At 46.8% G+C, this 20,333-nt stretch overlaps 2 protein-coding genes across 6 annotated transcripts in view; both read right to left on the reverse strand.

Annotated features, from left to right (window-relative positions):
• Positions 1 to 69: 69 nt before the first annotated feature.
• Positions 70 to 10,217, reverse strand: Tmem106a (transmembrane protein 106A). 2 transcript variants are annotated; one of them, XM_052756289.1, is made up of 9 exons: positions 10,131 to 10,217; positions 9,728 to 9,789; positions 8,828 to 9,054; positions 8,396 to 8,459; positions 6,855 to 7,008; positions 5,420 to 5,560; positions 5,267 to 5,310; positions 4,204 to 4,257; positions 70 to 3,863 (listed from the first exon to the last, which is right to left on the reverse strand). In XM_052756289.1, exons 3-9 carry the CDS (start codon positions 9,033 to 9,035, stop codon positions 3,743 to 3,745), a joined length of 786 nt encoding a protein of 261 aa, XP_052612249.1. In that variant the 5' UTR covers positions 9,036 to 9,054; positions 9,728 to 9,789; positions 10,131 to 10,217; the 3' UTR covers positions 70 to 3,742. The 2 variants fall into 2 exon arrangements, with proteins under 2 accessions (XP_052612249.1, XP_052612248.1); XM_052756288.1 differs by having other exon boundaries at positions 9,728 to 9,863; positions 10,131 to 10,191.
• A 100-nt stretch (positions 10,218 to 10,317) lies between these two features.
• Nbr1 (NBR1 autophagy cargo receptor) overlaps positions 10,318 to 20,333 on the reverse strand; it is a 31,849-nt gene continuing 21,833 nt past the window's right edge. For 2 of the 4 annotated variants that reach the window (XM_052756267.1, XM_052756270.1), the window contains 6 exons: positions 19,476 to 19,550; positions 17,200 to 17,602; positions 16,342 to 16,433; positions 15,645 to 15,702; positions 14,873 to 14,978; positions 10,318 to 11,903 (listed from right to left, as the gene is read on the reverse strand). In XM_052756267.1, coding sequence (XP_052612227.1) covers positions 11,730 to 11,903; positions 14,873 to 14,978; positions 15,645 to 15,702; positions 16,342 to 16,433; positions 17,200 to 17,602; positions 19,476 to 19,550 — 908 coding nt within the window. In that variant the 3' untranslated portion in view covers positions 10,318 to 11,729. The remainder of the gene's footprint in view (positions 11,904 to 14,872; positions 14,979 to 15,644; positions 15,703 to 16,341; positions 16,434 to 17,199; positions 17,603 to 19,475; positions 19,551 to 20,333) is intronic. The other 2 variants (XM_052756269.1, XM_052756271.1) reach the window with 2 other exon arrangements.

Here is a 20,333-nt window from a genome sequence, read left to right on the forward strand (position 1 = left end):
TTTACATACCAACCACAGATCCCTCTCTCGTTCCTCCTCCCGTTCTCCACCCCCCCCCCTTTTTTTTTCAAGTCTGTGTAACCCTGGCTGTCCTGGAACTCCCTCTATAGACCAGACAGGCTGTCCTGGAACTCAGAGATCCACCTGCCTCTGCCTCCAGAGTGCTGCAACACAAGGCGAGCGCCTCCGACACCACCGCCACCGCCACCGCCACCGCCCGGCCTCAGCAAGCACTCTCACTGCTAGCTCTCTCTCTAGCCTCCCACTTTAAAATTTTGAGACAGGATCTTAAGTTTCCCAGGCTCACTTTGAACCCCCTCTGTACCCCACGCAAGCCTTGACCTTGTGTTCCTCCCACTTCAGCTTCCCAAGTCGATGAGATTATTGGCTTGAGCCACAGGCCAGACTACCAACGGGTAACTCCTAATCAGAGCCTGAAACGGCAGGAGTGGGTGGGGTACGGTCACCGAGGGTGAGGGCACCTGTGCAGGTTCTCAGGCGCTTTGGGCAGAGGAGCAGCTGCTCTGTTTTATCTGACTTTTAGAGTCCTGGCCTCAGAGACTTAACACAGTATTCTGAAAGCAGCCCACCCAGACACGACTAACTTGTTTTGCTTCCTGTCTCCTCACTTTTTCAGTCGACGAATTACATCCAGCAGTGGTGATCCAGAGATGGACTCCAAGACCTGATGATACCACAAAGCAAAAAGAAAAGCAACCAAAAAAAAAACAAAACAAAAAACCTAGACAGCAACAAAAAACAGACAGTAACCACACTTTCTTTCCACTTGCAACCTGTCTACTCCAAAAAGCCAGCCACATTTGGAGAGGAGGCTAGTTGGGATTAAAATGTGATTCCTGGAAAGAACCAGGAGGCTGGTCGGCTTCCTGAGCAGGGGATGGGGGAGGAGGGCAGAAGGACCCACACCTGGGGGTAGAGGAGGGAAGAGAGTAGAAGTCGAGTCCACACGGTTTGGGGCCAAGCCAAGGGAGAACATGGTCTTGAGCCCCACCTCAAGCTAGCACCTCCTACAGCTATACCACTGTTCCTTATCCAGTGATGGCAGACATCTCGGCTTATCAATGACCATCACGCTAACCAAGCTCATGCCTACTGAGATACAGCCTGAGAAGGGAGGGGCTGTAATCACACTAGAGCGCAGTGGGAAGAGGGGGCAGGTAGGGATGTCCAAGCTTTATGCAGTCCTGGGTCCATATTAGGTATTGAGCTGTTAGGTGGGTGATGCGGGAAGGGGGTGAGAGAATTCAGAAGAAGAGGGTACTGACGCACTGGGCTGAGGACACTGAGGACACATGACCTTAGGGGCAAGGAACTTGTCTGCTAAAGTCCTCAGGACTCTGTCTTCCTGGGTGTCATACTTTCCATTTAGCAGAGGGCCAGGAGACCCCCAAAACTCCAGATCTCCCTTCTTTACCAGCCCACGCTGGAAGAGGAGGCAGGACTGGGGGCCCTCAAAGTCAGCCTCAAGGAAGACACACAAGTCCTGTGAAGTCCCTTCTGCTCCAGTGCTGAGAAAGCCTCCCTCAGACATGTCAGTCATAACTGGGGACCAATAGGTCATTTCATATTAGTCCATGGAGCATCACCTTTGGGTAAGGAGCCCTGTCTTACTATATATAGTCTAGGGATGATGCCTGAGTGGGACGGCTGGGACAGAATGGGAACTGGCTTGGAACAGGAATATTAAAGTTCAAAGACAGTTTAGGAATACACAATGGAAAAAAAAAAATCAAGCCTCTGGGCGTAATCTCTTAGAAGCCGGAGGAACAGAACATGTTTCGGAAGGTCTTGGAAGTCTACATGCCTATCAGAGCACAAAGGTTTGAAGCCTGGGGAGGGAACACAGGTGATCATCCTGCAGGTACAAAAAGGCCTTAGTTTAATCCTCAGAACCCATGTGAGAAAAGCTTGGCATGGTGGCACGTGCTCCCTAATCCCAGGACCAGGGGGACAGAGATAGGTAGATCCCTGGACCTTGACTGTTTTAAGGATAGGGCTTGGCAGCTGGGCAGTGGTGCACACCTTTAAATCTAGCACTCGGGAGGCAGAGACAGGTGAATCTCTATAAATTCGAGGCCAGCCTGGTCTACAGAGTGAGTTCCAGGACGGGACCAAAACTACACAGAGAAACCCTGTCTCAAAAAAACAAAACAAAACAAAAACTCAGGCATGGTGGTGCACACCTTAATCCCAGCCCTGGGGAGGGAGAAGCAGGCAGATCTCTGTGAGTTTGAGGCCAGCCTTGTCTACATAGTGAGTTCCAGGATAGTCAGGGCTCCACAATGAGACCCTGTCTCAAAATAAAACACATTAAAAAAAAAAAAAAGTACCCAAGGAAGGACACCCAGGGTTGTGCTCTGACCTCCACATGCAGGCACACAGAAAATCAAATGGTCTGAGATGTGGAGTGCACACCAGCATCCTCGTTCATCTGCCCAGGAACCCCGTTTTCCTTCAACACTGCTCAATAGAGTTTATTGATAAAAACCTTTCACATTTGGTGGTTTATACATTGCAACCTCAGCCTGACCTCCCTGAGTCTCTGCGTTTTGTTGGTACCTTAACCCTGGCTTGGCAACGACAGACTTCCCTCCCTCCTTGTAGCCCCAGCTAGTTACATAGTTCTGTTACCTATCTCCTTGTATCCATCTATCTTCAGCTTCAGCTTCCCCCGCCACACCCACCATGTTCGTCCCTCCCCACCTGTCTGAAGGGCAAAGCTAGCTAGCTTTAGTGAACACACATCCCTGCTCTCTTGCAATACAGATACCGCCTCTGGAGTCCCGGGGGAACCTGCGGGTTACCTGGGGTTTGGCTCCAGTGCAGAGACAGGCAAGGAGGGATCTAGTCCAGTTCTGGTGAATCTATCATTCTTCAGTCAAGGCCCAGAGGACAGCAGAGGCCTTGGGAACAGAGGGTGGGCCTGATGCCGAGCAGAGAACCCACGGGAGCCTCACAGCTCTGTCCTGACATTTAAAAGCTTTATGTCCTTCAGGCTTTTTGAACACAGCCACTGGGAATACTCTTCTGTCTGACCTACCTGTGAATACTCACATGGGCTCTGGATTGTGAGAAACTTACTTAGAAACTTACCTTTAATAAATACCTTTTCAAAAAACTCTGCCTTTGGTCTAGGGCAGACCAGATGGCCTCTCCTCAGCTACTTAGCTTCTGCTGTGACGATAACATTAAAGCTGCTCTACAGAGAAGAGGTTTAGATGGTGTCGTATGCAGGTCGAGAGAAGCAGGCCATCACCATCACTATCACATGACCATAACAGACAGCACAAGAGAACATTTATAGTCACCTAAAAAGACCTTGGAGCCAGCACTGCATGTCCTCAAGGCTACTATTACTGGGAGAACATGAAAAGGATTCATCTGTGCTGTTAAAATCTAGATAAGCTTTCTCTTCATTCCAACTGATGACCCACCCTGGGAGAGCCGGGCAACCAACATGTTCAGCCCCAAGACGATGCCAAGTCAGTCAGACAGTCTGAGCACAGACTACAGGTGGGAACTGTCAGAAGTGACTCTGGGACACCTGAGGAGTCAGAGCCTATGGCATTGTTAAAGAAGCTCCTTGTGCTGAGGGTGTCAGAGGAAGGCACCACAAAGCCAGATGTTTGCTTCCATCAGCGAAGCCACTAGTCCTTCCTTGAGCTCCATGGAGTTGAGCTGCAGACAACCTGCAGGAGCCTGCAGGACAGGGGCAGTACTGTCAGGCTGGGCGAGGGCTCTCCAGGTGGGGCAGTGACATATTCTCCCTGCAGTCCACATATTCAAAGCTCTCGAAGGGCAGCTGCTGTGGATGGTTCAGGTAGGAGCAGGTCAAAGTACCCCTGGAGAGGAAGTAGGCTTTGTTGCCAAGTCTGGGAGGGAAGGGACCGCTTTGGCCTCGCTCTACTGTGTGCGTGAGTGAGGCTGGCTCCCTAGGACCTCCCACCCACTTCCTTCTGCTCCCTGCTTTGCCAGGACACTGGGACAGTTACCACACCTGTGTTCTGGAAGCTCCAGACAAGGCTCCTAAGCAAGGTAAGGTGTGGAACAGGCCCTAGGCTTGCTGTTCTCTGGAGCTAACAAAGACTCATGATGTGAGCTACCACGATTCTCCCTCATAAAATGCAGCTGAGGTGAGCCCGAAGCAGGAGTGGGGATGCAGGAGTTCCATGCCATACTTACTGGATGTGCAAAAGAACATGGTGGACTTTGACTTTCAGCCACGTACAGATTTTGCTGAGAGGGAGAGAAGAGTGAGCCTTGTTTTTACAGATGGTCGGGAAACTCAAAGAGGGGACTTACAAGCCACAAGTCAACACAGTTTGCTTGCCTCCCATCAGGGGCCTCCAAGATGCCTCTCTCAACCCCTTACCCCTTATCCTCTAAGATGAGCCTGGCCACCTGGCCATCCATGTTCTTGGCTCAGGCATATGCTGGCCTCTCTCTCAGCAGAAAACTAGATACTACTCTCCCACAGAGCTTTAAAGAGTCCAACTCACGTAAAGATTAACAAAGTTCTACCCATTATTCTAATCTAGGTCTAATAGGGAGAGGCGATGGACTTTTACCCTGCCACAGGGGGGCAGGTCAAATGCAGGTTCCTGAGTCTGTAGCAATTACAAAGCCAAGTGGATTTTTTTGTTTTGTTTTTTCGAGACAGGGTTTCTCTGTGTAGCTTTGCACCTTTCCTGGAACTCACTTGGTAGCCCAGGCTGGCCTCGAACTCACAGAGATCCGCCTGGCTCTGCCTACCGAGTGCTGGGAGTGCGCCACCACCTCCTGGCAGATATTTTTTAAATTAAAAAATATAGTTTGCCAGGTGTTGGTGGCACATGCCTTTAATCCCAGCACTTGGGACGCAGAGCCAGGCGGATATCTGTGAGTTCGAGGCCAGCTTGATTTACAGAGCGAGATCCAGGACAGGCACCAAAACAACACAGAGAAACTCTGTCTCGAAAAACCAAAAAACAAAACAAAACAAAACAACCTAAAAGAACACTGAGTGTGTGTGTGTGTGTGTGTGTGTGTGTGTGTGTGTGTGTGTGTTCAGGTACACTTAGGTCATGGCATATGTGGCTGTCAAAGGACAATTTATGGGAGTGGGTTCTCCTCTTTCTACCATGTAAGACGGGAAGATCAAACTCAGGTCATGGTGGCCGACGTCTTTCCCTCACCAACCCCTCAGTGAATATTAACTGGGTTTTTAAGCCAAGGAAGAAGGTAGAAGAGGTCAAAGGGTTCTTACTATGTGTTGTTATCCCCAATCCTGCTGGCGACCTCGTAAGGCATCTGTCAACCAAAAAGGCACGAGATTAGCCACACCCGAGGCCGCCCCCTTCCCACTACCACAGATGTCCACACACCTGCGGGCAGGGCTGGTCAGGAGGAGGGACGTTACCTGCTCACTGGCCAAAGGTCCGATGTGCAGGCGGAGGCTGTTGGTAACCTGGCCCACCACAGAGGTCTGGTGGAGAACCTCTGCAGTCAGCTCTGTCACCCTGACGGGGTAGAAGTTGCTGTTGGAGATGTTCAAGATATTCTGGAGAGGGCAGCAAGGAAAAGAAATGGTGAGGATCAGCCGGGCGGTGGTGGCGCACACCTTTAATCCCAGCACTCGGGAGGCAGAGCCAGGTGGATCTTTGTGAGTTCGAGGCCAGCCTGGGCTACAGAGTGAGTTCCAGGACAGGCTCCAAAGCTACACAAAGAAACCCTGTCTCGAAAAACAAAAAAAAAAAAAAAAAAAAAAAAACAAAAAAAAAAGAAAGAAAGAAATGGTGAAGATGGCCCCCCTCTGCAGGGAAAGCACAAGCAGCTGCAGAAGCCTGGCTCTTTGGCTCGAGACCCATCCTACCCTGTTGGGCCGCCGGTACAAAGGACAGTATTTTAGTGACTCTGAAGGCTCTTGATGGCAAAGGTCACCTTTAAGGAATAACACTGAGCTGGGTCCTGTGGTACACCCCCTGTTGTTGTTTTTACTCTTTGGCTGTTTTGGGGGACCCGCCATCCAGCTCCCAAATAAATCACATTCTTTCTTATGAATGCCCAGCCTTAGCTTGGCTTGTGTCTACCAGCTTTTCTTAAATTTCCCCGTCTATCTTTTGCCTCTGGGCTTTTATCTCTCTCTAGTCTATATACCTTTCTTTACTTCTGACTCCATGGCTTGCTGTGTTGCTGGATGGCTGGCCCCGATGTCTTCCTCCTCCTCCCTTTCTTGCTCCTCAATTTTTTCTTCCCAGATTTCTCCTGTTTTATTCTCTCTGCCCGCCAGCCCCACCTATCCTTTCTCCTGCCTTGCTACTGGCCTTTCAGTTCTTTTTAGCCCATCAGGTATTTTAGACAAAGTAACACAGCTTCACAGAGTTAAACAAATGCAACATAAAAGAACGCAACACATCTCTGCATTATTAAAACAAATGTTCCACAGCATAAACAAATGTAACACATCTTAAAATGATATTCCACAACACATCTCCTCGGTCCAGTTACTCTGGAGGCTGAATCACTTGAGCCCAGGAATTCAAGACCAACCTGGGCAACACAGTGAAAATCCATCAATCAATCAAAGTTTGCTAGCTGAGGATTCAGTTTTATTCTGCTCAGTTTCTCTCCATTCTGTCCTGACATCCTTATTCCACCCTCTGAATGATCTGGCCCAGATTCTAACCCTTCACTATGCAGAGCCCCAATCTCATACAATCTACTATGGAGCTCATGTAGCCTCTCAGCATCCTTCTGCATACCACAAGATCCTTGGTACTTTCACCTTAGGCTACAAGGAAGATGGAAGTGTTTTGGAGAAGGTAGGGGTGAAATCAGGGGCACCTACCACCTACCGTCATATTGAGTCGTATATGAGTTTCATCAAAGGTCACCATGGAGGAGTTGAGGCCTATGGGGTACACGACAATGGACCGTGGATACAGGAAAAAGATGGTGAGGGAGAAAGCAAGCAGGCAGATGATCACCGCCAGGAACACGGAGAGCTTCCTGTGTGAGAACAGGCCCCAGAATGGAGGAGAAAAGTCTGAGAACACCAAGACAATCTGAGGAGGGGATTCAGATCCTCCTCTCTAGACAGGTGGCTTCCTCTTGCACACAATCTGGCAACTGCATACTTAGCTCTCTAGCTGTGGTTCAGCACAGGATTGGAAGGCAGTTAACATGGCTTCCATTCCCAGATCTCTATCCCCATTGACCCAATAACACTGAATGGTACTACTTAACCTCTTCAAAAGCCCAGTACGTCTGTAAAGTGGAGATAATTAGATCTACTTCACAGAATTTCCTATGAATCAACAGAGGAAAAAAAAAATAACTAATCACGGTTCCTGGCAGACAGCAAGACTTCAATGAATGCTGCTCTCACTACTTGAAACCAGTCTATATGACTCTTTGAGAGCTCTGAGTTTTAATATTTAATTAAATTCAGTACTCAGAACAGGATACTATCTATCCATGCAATTCAATCTGAGATATGAATTAGAAAGAACCTAGTATTTTATGAGGGACACTATTTCCAGTTTTATTACATTTATTTATTTTGTATGTATGTGCTACAGCATCTGTGTGGAGGCCAGAGGGCAACTTGTGGGAGTTACTTCGCTCCTACCACGTGGTCCTGGGGTTTGAACCCAGGTCATCAGGTTGGGCAGCAAGCCCCTGTACCCCCAAGCCATTTCCTGGGATAGGTTCTGCTTTTAGTACAGTGGCTGGGGAGGCCGGGCAACAGCTCTTAGGTGGAAGCTGAGGGGTTTTGGAGGAGGTTGCAGGGATTCATGTCAAATGGATGCTGATCACATACAGGGTCATGGGCACTGCACTGAAACCCAGGGCTGCTTCTGAACTAAGCAGCTGGTTTTCTACCTCTATTGGGAAGAACACAAGATCTAAACTGCTATAGCAAAGGGAGCTGCAACCAGGGCAACCTGTTCCCTCCTGGAAGGATTTACACAGCCATGAAATGGCCTGAGCTCACATCTACTGTGATCTACGTGGCCTTTGTTGTTATTGTTAAGTTATATTTTGACTGACATATAAGTGTACATATTTATGGGGTATGATATTCCAATATACATTGTCTACATTGTGAATCAAGGGTAATTAGCAAAACTATGACATTTATCTTCTCCCCTCACCCCACTTTTTTATTTTTTATTTTATTTTGGCTAGAGATCAAACCCAGCACCTCATGCAAACTCTCAGTGAATCACAGTCCCAGCTGCTGACACTATCATTCTTAAAAGACAATCCCTGGAAACTCAAAGGTAATGTAAGTTTAATCACAGCGAGACTTGAACTTCCTGGATGGGGGAAAAACCAGGAGATAAACCAGAGGAGAAAGGTGAGGCAGCCCCTAGGGATAGATGACACTCACGTGTGTCTGGGCTTCAGTCTTTGGTCTCCGTAAGGGATGAGGGCTACCAGCTGCTTCTCCAGCTCTGTAGAGGGAAAGAGGGTGAGAGAGGAGGCCAAGAAGTGTCCATGACAAATATTTCCCGTGCTAGCCTCCCCCAAGCACCTCTCCACTCCATCTAGCTGGGCCAGAAGCACACTGCCTCCATCCCACAGCAGGATTGAGAACACAGGGGTGAAGGCTGGCAGCTCAGTATTGTTTGAGGAGCAGAGGGACAAGAAACTTTCCTCTAGGTCTGGGAACAGCAATGGCAGGACCTGGATATTTCTCCTTGGCCAGTCTGAGACTAAGAGAGCATGAACTAGCCTGGCCACCTACTCCAGGAGATACAGAGGGGCAGGTCTGGATCTCTCCCTGGTTCCAAGGGTATTTCCAGAGCCTTGGGCTACTCACCTGGGGGGATCTCCCCATTGCCTAGGCAGGTAGGACACATCACAAAGCTGGTACCAGCAACCCTTGCATAAGGCACATGGGAGCACGGTGGTTTGCTGCTACCCCTGCTGAGGTAGTTGGCAGCCTTGCTGGCCCTGGCTGGGTTATCAGGTAGGAGCGACTTGTCCTCATCCTGCTGAGAGGTGAGCTGGGAGAATGCCTTACCCATAGCTCAGCGGGATTTTTCACTAATGAGAAATAAAACAAGGTTCAGTGCTATTAGCCTGTTGGCATTGGTGCCAGATATAACTCTGGTTTTAAGTTTTCAAGATTGCCAAGAAGCCTTACCATTATCCAAGCAAGCTTAGCTTAGAGAAGAGAGGTGTGGGTGGCGCCTTGGGGCCTTTTTTAAAATCAGAGTTCAAATAGAGAAAACCAAAGAAAAGCAGAAGTTACTTCACTTTAAGGGACTTCCATAAGTGAACACAGAATATTTTTCCAGGAAAAGCTGAACTATCATTTACTTCAAAGACTGGGAGAGGGGAGCACAGCAGTGCAGGGTCCCTTTGTCCTCCCTAATCAAGGGATTATTTTGTAGAAATCCAAGAGCAAGCACCAGGGCAGAATTGCCTGAAGTCAGCCTGTGAGTGTAGAAGGGAGGTTTCCATTCTGGAGTCTGTCTATAACAGAAAAACAGGGCTTCTTGAGAGATCAGAGATGTGGCTAAGAAGCCGTTTGAAAAGGAACTGGGAGGGAGCCTCAATCTGTTCTTCACTGTCACATTTGAGTCTGGTCTTCATTAGGAAAGGTCAAGGATAATTTTGAACTTTCCCCCAAAAGCCCCGAGTAGTGGCTGGAATGAAGTAGCTCGTTAGGACATACTTAGATCTTCTTGGAGTAAAATAAAGACACCGTACTCACCTGGTTTAGGTCTGGGATTCCAGGCTCTTCTCAGGTGCAAGACTGGATTTTCTGGAATGCTCCTTTGGGGAGAAGGGGCTTCTAAGGTGGGGTGGTCCCCAGGGCGGGGACGATCAGCTCCCTTCACCTGGGAGACCTGGGAGAATGAATGTGCGGCAGGTGGGGAGCAGGGATCATTGGCTTCCAGGATCCAAGTTTCCCTCTCTACTAGGGATTTTGCCAAGGGCATCAGGTGGGCCAGGAAGGGAAAGGTAGGACTTCATTGAGGAAGGATTTTAAATCCTACCACACTGGCCGTTAGTCGAATTTGGGCACTACGTTGGGCGCTGAGAGAGCCCAAACGTCCCTGGGCTCTTGCTTTAAAAAGGGAAAGTAGGGGTGGGGGGTCCCGGGAGAGCCTTACCCCAAAAGGACGACGCCCTCAGCATAATCGAAACTGCGGGAGCTGCGCGCTTATCACAAGCTCGGAGTCCAAGCCAGGCTTGGCCCCGCCCCTCCGCCCCGCCCCCTCCCCCGGAGCGCCCGCTGCTGAAAGACACTTCCGGCTCAAGGGAAAACAAATTCTGCAAGGACCAACTAACTAGTCCAGGTAAGCGTTTCAAAGGACATTTATTCATAATTCTTTAAGCGGTTATGTACAAGTACAACGGAAGGAACGACTGGACCCAGATGGTCAAGACAGGTTCGACTCCAAATCCACCTCATTACCCACACCATGCGGTTCCACTTCTACCCCAAACCCCATGAAAACGTTTTAAATAATAAACAGCCTGGTTGGCTTGCAGTTTGAATTGTGGTTTATTTAGAAGCATTCAAGAGTTAGACTGTAAATAAACAGATTATGAGTAATTAAAATCGCCATTATAAATACCAACTAAGTTAAATAATACTATTTTAACTATCTTTCCCCTTTGAGCTGGGGTCCAGATTCCTTCTCTTTTTATGAATAAAATCTTTAGTGTTCTGTTACCTTTTCTATAACCACCTGTACCCAAAGCTCCCTTTGATAAACTAAATGAGACCTAGAATTCTGGAAGCAAGCTTCTTCCCATTTATCCTAGAGTTAAACTAACCTTTTGGTGGGTTAGCCTCCATCCAGCACTTCCTGTTCTCCTCTCTGGGGCTGGACACCTCAGAAGAAGATTACAAACGTTCAGAAGTCACCAGCATTTCCTTGTCCCCTCACACATACCCAAACCTTACCGAGATGAATGTCTGCACGTATCTGTTCTTAAGGTCTGCTCCGACAGTCACAGAAGACTGTTACATTTACCTTTTCCTTTTATGTAACAGGTGGGTTTTCCTCTTCTCTATGCGATTAGCGAAATATCACACTACCTAGGATTTTTCCTTAAATAAAACTTTATGCAAAATTACTTCAACAATCACTGCTCAATGGGTGCTGGTGGGTTAACTAGCATGCCCTTCTGTCCTGCCAGGTGAACACTCAACCACACCACTGGGGTCTTTTGAAAGCAAAGGGTTACTTATTTAACTAAGTCTTACAGGGAAATGACTTTCTTGATCTGCTGTCCTTTAATGTCACATAGCTATGAAGCTTGGAGTTGGTTACAGAAATTAGGAGAATAATTCTTGAAAACATTCAAGGTTAATCTTTAAAAAACAAAAACCAAACTAACATTTAACAGCCCATTAAAAACATCCACATATAACAAAGGAAAATACTCAACTTCAGTACAAGCAAAAGGAAAGCGGTCTACAGAAGTCCAAGTAACATACTTCCACACACTACAGCGGAGAGCTCTGTCCAGATCAGCTGAAAACTGTCTTTCTACTACTTATCCCATTTCTAAAATGAAAATTTAAGTTCTGGTCTTTGATTTGCTCCAAAAAATACTGTAACAGGTACTGTTTTGACAATTCAGTGACACTCGATACAGATTCATCAGATTAAAAACAAGCAAGGGCTTGCAGCCACACCTCAATGACAGACTAAGGTCATCTCTGAGCAGCAGGCAGTTATTTAATACAAGATGGGTCCTCAATAGCGGTGGCTGTACCAGTCATTGTTGTTGATGTGAAGGAGCTCTGTCACAACCTGCAGGATGTTGTAATTGTGTTTTCTCAGCAGCCTTAGGTTCAGCTGCCTGTCGCAGAATCCCATTTCAAAGAGATGGGCCATCAAGGCTGCTGTTTGATCTTCAGAAACGATGGGCTGTTGAAGACAAGAAGTAGACCGTTTTCTGTATAATCTAATCGCTTATCTTGCAAATCTTTATTATACTGTCATCCTAGTCTTTCCTGACTTATTCAAAATGTTAGGTAAGTAGATGCAAAGGTACAGCTTTCCTGTCTCCCTCACACGTCAGTGGGTCAAGAGTGCTCTGGCTAGGTATGTGCACAGCTCAAGGAGAGGGGGACGGAGAGGACAATGAATGCTTCAGAGAACCTGATAAAAGCAACATGCTCAGGCATGGCTCATACCTGTGATTCCAGCTTGGAGGAAGAACACAAGTTTGGGGCTAGCCTGGGCTCTGCAGAGTGAGCCCTTACCTCCAAGACCCCAAACAAACAAAAATCACCCATTCTTCAGCCAAGGAAAAATTGAAGTGCAAGATGAAAAGAAGCCTTGAAGACTTGTGAACATCAAATTGTGGTGATGGGACAAATGTGAGCAAGAAAGACATACTGAAGATGGCATGTGACATCAATCTTTCCAGGTATGCAAGCAAGGTGGATACAGAATTGGGAAATTATACCTCAAGCAGTCTTTTTATCCTCAAAATAGAAGTGATCTCATTAAGAGGAAGCTAACACCCATTTACAGAAATCCCCGCTCTCCCTCTTTTGAGATAGGGTCTCTCTATATAGCCCTGGCTATCCTGGAACTCACTATGTAGATCAGGCTGTCCTTGAACTCACTGAGATGCTGTCTCCATCTGACATATGCTAAACATGTGCTTTGCCACTGAGCTATAACTCAGCTATAACCCCTAGTCCCTCTTTCTGCTTATTTTAGAATAGTCTATCACCCTTGACAGGTTTAATCTACTTAGACATTTTTTCTTTTTACCTTTACTACCTTAGAAATTTTCCTCTCCTCTGTACTGATAACATCGTTCAGGTAGGCTTGTCAACCTCAAGTCTCTTGTAAACACTTCCTTCTGCCTTATGTGGACTAGTGTTTACCTTCCTTCCCCCACATAGCTAGCTGTGGGAAAGTGAAGCATACTTGGGAACTGTCAAATTCCTCACTCCTGGGTCACAGCTCTCTGCAGCATTTAGCACTGCCTACTGTCCCTTTATGAACCTCCCCGAATCCCAGCAGTGGCCCTGTCTGTTTCCCTCTAAGTTTTGTCTTGGTAGAGCTCTGTTGCCTTATCCTTAAAGGCTGTTTCTGCCTTCTCCATTTTCCCTGGCTAATCCTATTCAATCACACAGCTCCTGCTAGAACCTGTATGCAAATGACTGTCAAACTTCAGCCTCAGGTCAAATCTCTTCTCTATGATGGAGATATACACATCCAACTACATGGTGGATGGCTTTACTTTTAACCTGGATAAACTGTAAACTCAACACTAAGCAAAACCTACTAGGTCAACTCCTACCCAAATAATAAACTCTTTTCATTGGTGGGGGCATTTTGTATTTTATGTTTGTGTGTATGGTGCTCATGTGGTCATCAGAGGACAACTCTTGAGAGTCAGTTCTCTCCTTCCATGATGATTGGAACTTCCCAATCCCTTACCAGGGATTGGAACTCACGTTTTCAAGGCTTGGTAGCAAGCACCATTACTCAACTGAGTGGCTTCACTGGCCCTATTTTCTTGTAATGCATGGCACTACTGAATACCTAAGCTAGAGCTTGAAATTTATCCCTGACTTTTGTTTTGTTTTGAGACAGGGTTTCTTTGTGTTGTTTTGGTGCCTGTCCTGGATCTTGCTCTGTAGACCCAGGCTGGCCTTGAACTCAGAGATCCACCTGGCTCTGCCTCCCAAGTGCTGGGATTAAAAGCACGTGTCACCACTGCCCAGCCCCCTTGACATGTTTTTAAGCACTTAATCACTGACAAGTTCTGACATTTCTATCTCTTTTATGTTATTTTTTAAACCCTTAATTTCTACCTTTATGTGGATTTTCATGTGGATTTCTTTACTGGTTTCATTATACAGCTATACTGTAGAAGAGTGACCTCACTAAAAACAAATGTGATCACATTAAATCACATCCTCAAAGTCTGTCCATGAGGGTGTGGTGCCTCATGCCTTAAGTCCTAGCACTCAAGAGGCAGATGGAGCTCTGTGAATTCAAGGACAGCCTAGTCTACACAGTGACTTCCAGGACAGTCAGGGCTATGGGGAGAGACTGTTCCAAAACCAAACCAACCAACCAAACCAACCCCAAACAATACAACAAAAAACCTTCCTATTCCTTAAATAAAACCCCAGCACTTACAGCTCGCCTTTTCTTTTCTTACTCTTCTCTCCAGATCCGATTCACCATCCACTCACTGCCAGCTCTTACTAGCTACTCAACTTTATTTTTCAAAGAAGACAAGACCCTGGGACCGAACCTAGGGTGCTAAGCAAGAGTTCTATCATTATTAAACTACATCTGTACCCCTTTTAAAATCTTATTTTGAGTAAAGGTTTTACTATGTAGCCCAGGCTGGCTTTGAACTTATAATCTTTCTGCCTCCTCAGTAGCTGGGATTATAGGAGAGAGCTACCACATTCAGTATTAAAATATTCTTTCCTGGGGGAACACTCGCTTTGTCCTTTAGGCCTCAGTTCAGATACTAACTTCCAGGAAACCTCTGTCCCAGTAGGTGGATATGTTCCAGCTGATGGACCGCACCGGCATAGTATCCTACCTGTCCTGGAAATGTGCATGCTTTGCCAATTTTCCGGAGTTGTTGACAGGAATGTGTGTCTTATGCATCCAGTAGCACCTGTACATGTAACTGTACATGTAGTAGGTCTTCAACAAATTTTAGGTTCTTTTCCTTTTCTCCCCAGAGTAACTTCATTAAAAAGATAGGAAATGGCAGGGCTATGTGTTCATCAAAGAATAAATCTATATATAGTCCATGCCATGTTAATTGCCAATCCAGACAGAAAGACACTGCCATTTGTACTGGTGACTGAGGGGCTGAAGTTAAGGAAAAGAAACCACACACTGACCTGTGCAGTGACTGGCGGCCCAGAAAACAGGGCCTTGTACGCAGAGGCCGCAACAGACAAAGCCCCCTTCACCAGTCCTCCAGCAATGCCGCTCCCACTGTGGTGCCTACAGAGGAAAACCAAATTATCTCCCCAAATAAAATCATGACCTTACAAGATAATGTGGGCACTAATCTCGAAAGACAATGAGGTATCCTTAAGAGAAAAAAAAAAATTAGATGTAAAAAAAAGAGAATGAACTGTTTTCAGATCTACAAATCTTGGTTTGATGCAGGGCTCGGCTTGGCTGGCACAAGACAGGAGCACTGCAGGACACGTACACCTTGTGACCATGCCAGCTTTCCATCCCAGCTGAAAATTAATGTAGTCATGGGCACACATGGATGTCAGCAATCTGTCTGCGCATCTCAGAGAAAACACCTGGCAAAGAAAATATGATTTTTTCTGGATGCTGATTTGAGATGATAGGGACCAGAGAGGCAGGTGTATGTAAGAAAAAAAATGGCCAAAATGCACATGGGGCTTGATCTTCCTGTCTTCTTGGGTACTATAGGTGAGGTGACTTTTAGGGCAGTCCTTTGTCTAAAATGGGAGAACGCTTAACACAAGCTTTAGCTCTGTCCAGTGTTGTCAAAAGCTTTAGCGGTAACAACAAGGAACAAGGGCTCTCCTTCTGTGCTCTCAGGACGGCACATGCTCCGAGAGGCTCATTTAAGCAGAAGCGGTGCTGGGATGTCCACCTGCTTCTGAAGAGACTTCACAAGGTCATTACCTTGAGTGGTCACAGCTCTTCTGTCTGCTGTTGACAAGTCCCGATGAGCCTCTGGGCTCTAAAAGCAAAAGAGCTGTTGGTTAGATTCAGTGTCCACAAGCACCTAGCATTTCCCAACCCAGCAAAGCTATTATTGAGGCAGGTGGAAAGGTAACAGGGTGTCTGAAGCCTTTCCTTCTTTCCTCTTCTTTATTAAGAAAAGTTCTGCAAGTGGTTGAAGTAACTGAGAAAGACAGTCTAGAAATGCTATACAAGGTGACTTCATTGAAGAAAAAAACTCTATAATCCTATTACACTGATATTTTGGTTCTCAGATGGTTTTAGGTTTGGCATTTTAGGAAGAAGTGACTGTGAGGACCTACTTACTCCTTCACAGTGCTACTGTCCTGGTGGTTCGAATAAGGGGGACAGACCCAGGGGCATCACAACTAGCTGAGCTGCTGCATCAATCTGGTGAGGAGAGGCAAGCCTGGGGCTGGCACGCAGGCTGCACCTTCCCACCCACCACAGTGCAGCACCTATCTCCAAAGGCCTCCACAGAGACTTGAGAGTAGAAACAGCATGAAGGAAGAGTGCAGAAAGAGAGAGAAGGGCAAGTTTCTAAAAAAGGCCACGCATCCCCAAAACCGACAGCCTGTTGATACCTTCCAGTGGAAGGAAGCAAAGGAAGGGAGGTAAAGCTGAAGCTTATCCTTACCTCCTCTGACCTGGTCAGGGACTGAAGGAACTTCTTGGATGGTAACTGGTGAATCCACTCCTGGGGACCCGTGCTGTACGCAAGGGGAGCTGCTTTAGAAAGACACAATATTGGAGGGAGGTTGAAAAGCAGTTACAGCAGTGGCCGGAAAACAGTCACGGGACAGTAGTGCCAGAGTCTCTGCAGGCTTCACATTCCCGATCCCCATCACGTGTGAATGTGGGGATCTGCTCAGAAGGGTTGCATTCTACTCTGACTTCCTCTTTAGCCCAATCCAGCTAGAAAAACTGGTTTCACTCAGGTCACTTCCCCCTACACATCAGGTGGTGCTAACAGATGGGCAGTTTAGTTTCCTGAGTGGTTTAAATGTTCAGGGCTCCCATATTTTCTATACTAGTAGGAGATGGCCGATGGCCCAGATCCATAGAGACTCACATACTTTCTGGGTTTGTGGTATATATCCATAAGGAATTTAATCTCCCAATTGTTCTTTGTGTTAATACATGGAGGATGAGGGCTTCTCTGCCAACCCAGGCCCTCATGCTTGCCAGTCAAATGCTCTAACATTGAGTTAAATGACAAGTCCTCATGTAAGATTGTGTCACCTTCATTCAACTCAAGAATCAAAACATGAAGGGAAGGTCCAGAAATGTTGGTGTTTGAAGATTTTTCTCTTAATTATAGAAAAATAAGTGCACAGATGCTCATGTAAGTAGGGTCAACTAAAACAAACATTTGTTTAAATCCCAAATTCACAAATGCTGAGAAATTAAATGTCTTTCATTCATCAAAGTTTGGAGATTAAGTTGGTTATTTCACCTCTGAAGAACAGGACAGCTAAGGGGTGCTGAGTAGTACCTGGACAGTGGGGGTGGAAGTCCTACCACCTCGGGGACTAGGGGCACTGTGTCCAGCATCTGTGAGGTCGTGAGGATGTCACTGATGCTCTGCTCCTGTGGCTGGCTCTCCCCTTCAGGGGGTCTCTCTCCAGCCTCAGCTGGTTCCTGCCCAGCCTCGATCCCAGGTTGGCCTTCAGCCCCTCGCTCCAGGCCTGGCTGTGAGAGTGCAGAGCTGTACATGGAGTCTCCCAGGGGGCGGCTGGTGTCAAAGCACTCAGGTAGGATGATGATATAATCTTCAGAGGAAGCAGAAGACTGACTTTCAACGTCATCTTGGAGCTCCTCTTCTTCCTCCTCAGCAATGTGGACAATCTCTTCCCTCTCATCTCCAAGTGGTCCTTCTTCAGGCAAGGCAAATTTCACTAAGGAACAAAAGTAACCCCATGAAGGAAAAGGCTTAGTAGCAAACCTCAGTGCTGCACTCACTTAGCAAGGCCTTGTGGATCAAGAACTAGCAGGGAAGCCAGAATGGAAAGAACAGAGGAATGGGCTGCTGCTGGAGCCTTAACTGTATTCTATGTTTCAAGATCATGCCAAAAGAAACAGAACGGAAGTCAGCAGAAACAGGTCTGTGGGCAGAAATAGCCAGGCTTCCTATGAGCACCGTGAGTCTTACAGTCCCCTTTTCTATTCATTAGGACAGCTAACAGACCGAGATAAAGCTTTTTGGTTGATTTTTTTAAAAGAGGGCATAAGATCTTATTGTAGATGGTTGTGAGCCACCACATGGTTGCTGGGAATTGAACTCAGGACCTGTGGAAGAGCAGTCAATGCTCTTAACCTCTGAGCCATCTCTCCAGCCCCGATATAAAGCTTTATCACAACTGAAAAGGCGTCACTTGGTGGGCACTTCAGGTTGTATGCTTGCTTTCCTTCTCCTGAGAAAAGTGATGCACAGTCAGAAGAGAACACAGAAAACTACGGGGGGGGGGGGGGGAGGGGGGGGGGGGGGGGGGGGGAGTAGGTCGAAAGGTGCCCAAGATCGTATCAGAGTAGCACTTACCAACAATTTGGTTTATCTTTCCACACCTTTCTGCTATTTGTATATATGTGTAAAAAAGTATTCATGTGTATGTGTTCACTTTAAGCAAAAATAGGACAATTTTGTTTAAAGGTATATATAGATCGATTTTTTTTGAGTATGTATGGTGCCTATTAATTACACCTGTTCATGTCTCTGTGTGTAGGTCAGGGAGGATATCAAGGGTCTTCCTTTATTGCTTTACACTGTATTAAGAGACAGGCTCTCACTTCACCTGAAGCTTAGCATTTTGGTTAGGCTGGCTGGCTGTGAGCTCCAGGAGCTGCCTGTCTCAGTTCCCCGATGCTGGGGTGACAAGCAGACAGGGTGACAAGCAGACAGACAGGGTGACAAGCAGACAGGGTGACGACAAGCAGACAGGGCTCTGTTTGGATTTTAGGTGAGTACCGAGTACTCAGATTTAGGTCGTCTTGCTTACATAGCAAGGACCCTTACCCACTAAGCCATGCCCTAAGCCCTCAAATTTGGTATTATTATTAAGTACCAGAAACTGAACTTTTGGATAGTTTTTGAGACACACAGTACTGGTTCTACTAACTTGGTACTAGTAGTCTGTTGTGAACTAGTAGGTTGTGTGTGTATAAGTGTACAGGTAGATAACTGGACTGTGAATGGAGGCTAGAGAAAAGGTCAACACTGGGTGTAGTTCCCTAGAAGCCATCCCCCCATCTTCTTTTGAGACAATGTTTCACTTTGTAGCTGGCCTCAAACTCAAGAGACTGCTTACATCTGCACCTCAAGTGCTAGGATTAAAGGCACATGCTAAGATGGCTGTCCATCTGCCTTACTGTTTGCAATAGGGTCTGCCACATGTTTTTTAGGTGGGTGCTAGGGATTGAGCTGACCTCCTCATGCTTGTAAGACTATCAATAGCCACCACCAGAACCCATGAAGGTGGGTTCCATTTGTTTGGTTTTTAAGACAGGGTTTCAGCTGTGACTGTCCTGAAACTCTCTCTATAGACCATGCTGGCCTTGAACTAAGAGATCTGCTTGCCTCTCCCTTCTGAGTGCTGTGATCAAAGGCGTGCGCTACCACCCCTGTGATGAAGGTATTTTTTTTATGGTAGAATTTAAGCCTGGGAAGCAGTCTGGTACTCTGTGTCGTCCCACATTTTTCAGATTGCTGCCCTTGGAAGAGAGCAGAGGGCTCCGTTGCCAAAGGGAGCTTCTGCTGAGGAGCTGTCAACTTACAGGAAGACTCCTTCCTGCAGAATCCAGGCAGCACAGCTGGCTGCTGTTCCTCTGTGGACTGCAGCTGTAATTCCCCTGAGAAGGAAGGGGAGAAAGGAGTTAGGTGGCTTCTTTGTTCCTGGTGCTCTAATAAGAATGATCAGTGTATACACCATTTCAGAGCTTGCCTGTGAGCCTCCTCCTGAAGTTAAGTGCTATGAGCCATTTGGACACAGGATGGCGGTAACGCGACATCTGAAGTCTTTAACAGCCAGGGGCTCCTGGCAGATTCCGCAGGTCTCTCCTGTGTATGTGCCCCCAACCCCAGCTGCACTCCAAATAAAATGATAACACCTTGCTATCATTAGATGGGACTCATGTCTGGGATTAATTTGCCTCCTTTGCAAGCAAAAGAGGCCACGCATTGTGTAGGGAACTGCACAATAAAAACTGCAAGGGGCCGGGCGGTGGTGGCACACGCCTTTAATCCCAGCACTCGGGAGGCAGAGCCAGGCAGATCTCTGTGAGTTCGAGGCCAGCCTGGGCTACCACGTGAGTCCCAGGAAAGGCGCAAAGCTACACAGAGAAACCCTGTCTCGAAAAACCAAAAAAAAAAAAAAAAAAAAAAAACTGCAAGGGAAATACTATCAGAGGAAGTTAAACATGAAACACTTTCTTTCCCAGACTCTCAACTTGTCACAGATTTTTATTTGCTATTTAATAAAGAAAAATGAAATCATTAAATTAAATTTTAAACAAAAAACAAAGCAAAACAAAAAAAAAACAACAACAAAAAAGGAATGATCAATGTGATCAGTTTCCAACAAATATCAGTCTCCCTCCCCTCTCACTATTCAGGTACCACCTTGCTAGCTGGTG

Source organism: Peromyscus californicus, unplaced genomic scaffold (genome assembly GCF_007827085.1).
Source record: "Peromyscus californicus insignis strain IS unplaced genomic scaffold, ASM782708v3 Scaffold_3__1_contigs__length_106647218, whole genome shotgun sequence".
NCBI classification, from domain to species: Eukaryota; Metazoa; Chordata; class Mammalia; order Rodentia; family Cricetidae; genus Peromyscus; species Peromyscus californicus.

What these genes read in the sequence shown, in the direction of transcription:
- Tmem106a (XM_052756289.1), bottom strand. Translation starts at nt 9,035, where the DNA reads ATGGGTAAGGCATTCTCCCAGCTCACCTCTCAGCAGGATGAGGACAAG. An exon ending in AGACTGAAGCCCAGACACAC is followed by an intron (nt 7,009 to 8,395) that starts GTGAGTGTCATC and finishes GTTCTCACACAG; the next exon opens with GAAGCTCTCCGTGTTCCTGG. An exon ending in ATTGGGGATAACAACACATA is followed by an intron (nt 4,258 to 5,266) that starts GTAAGAACCCTT and finishes TCTCCCTCTCAG; the next exon opens with CAAAATCTGTACGTGGCTGA.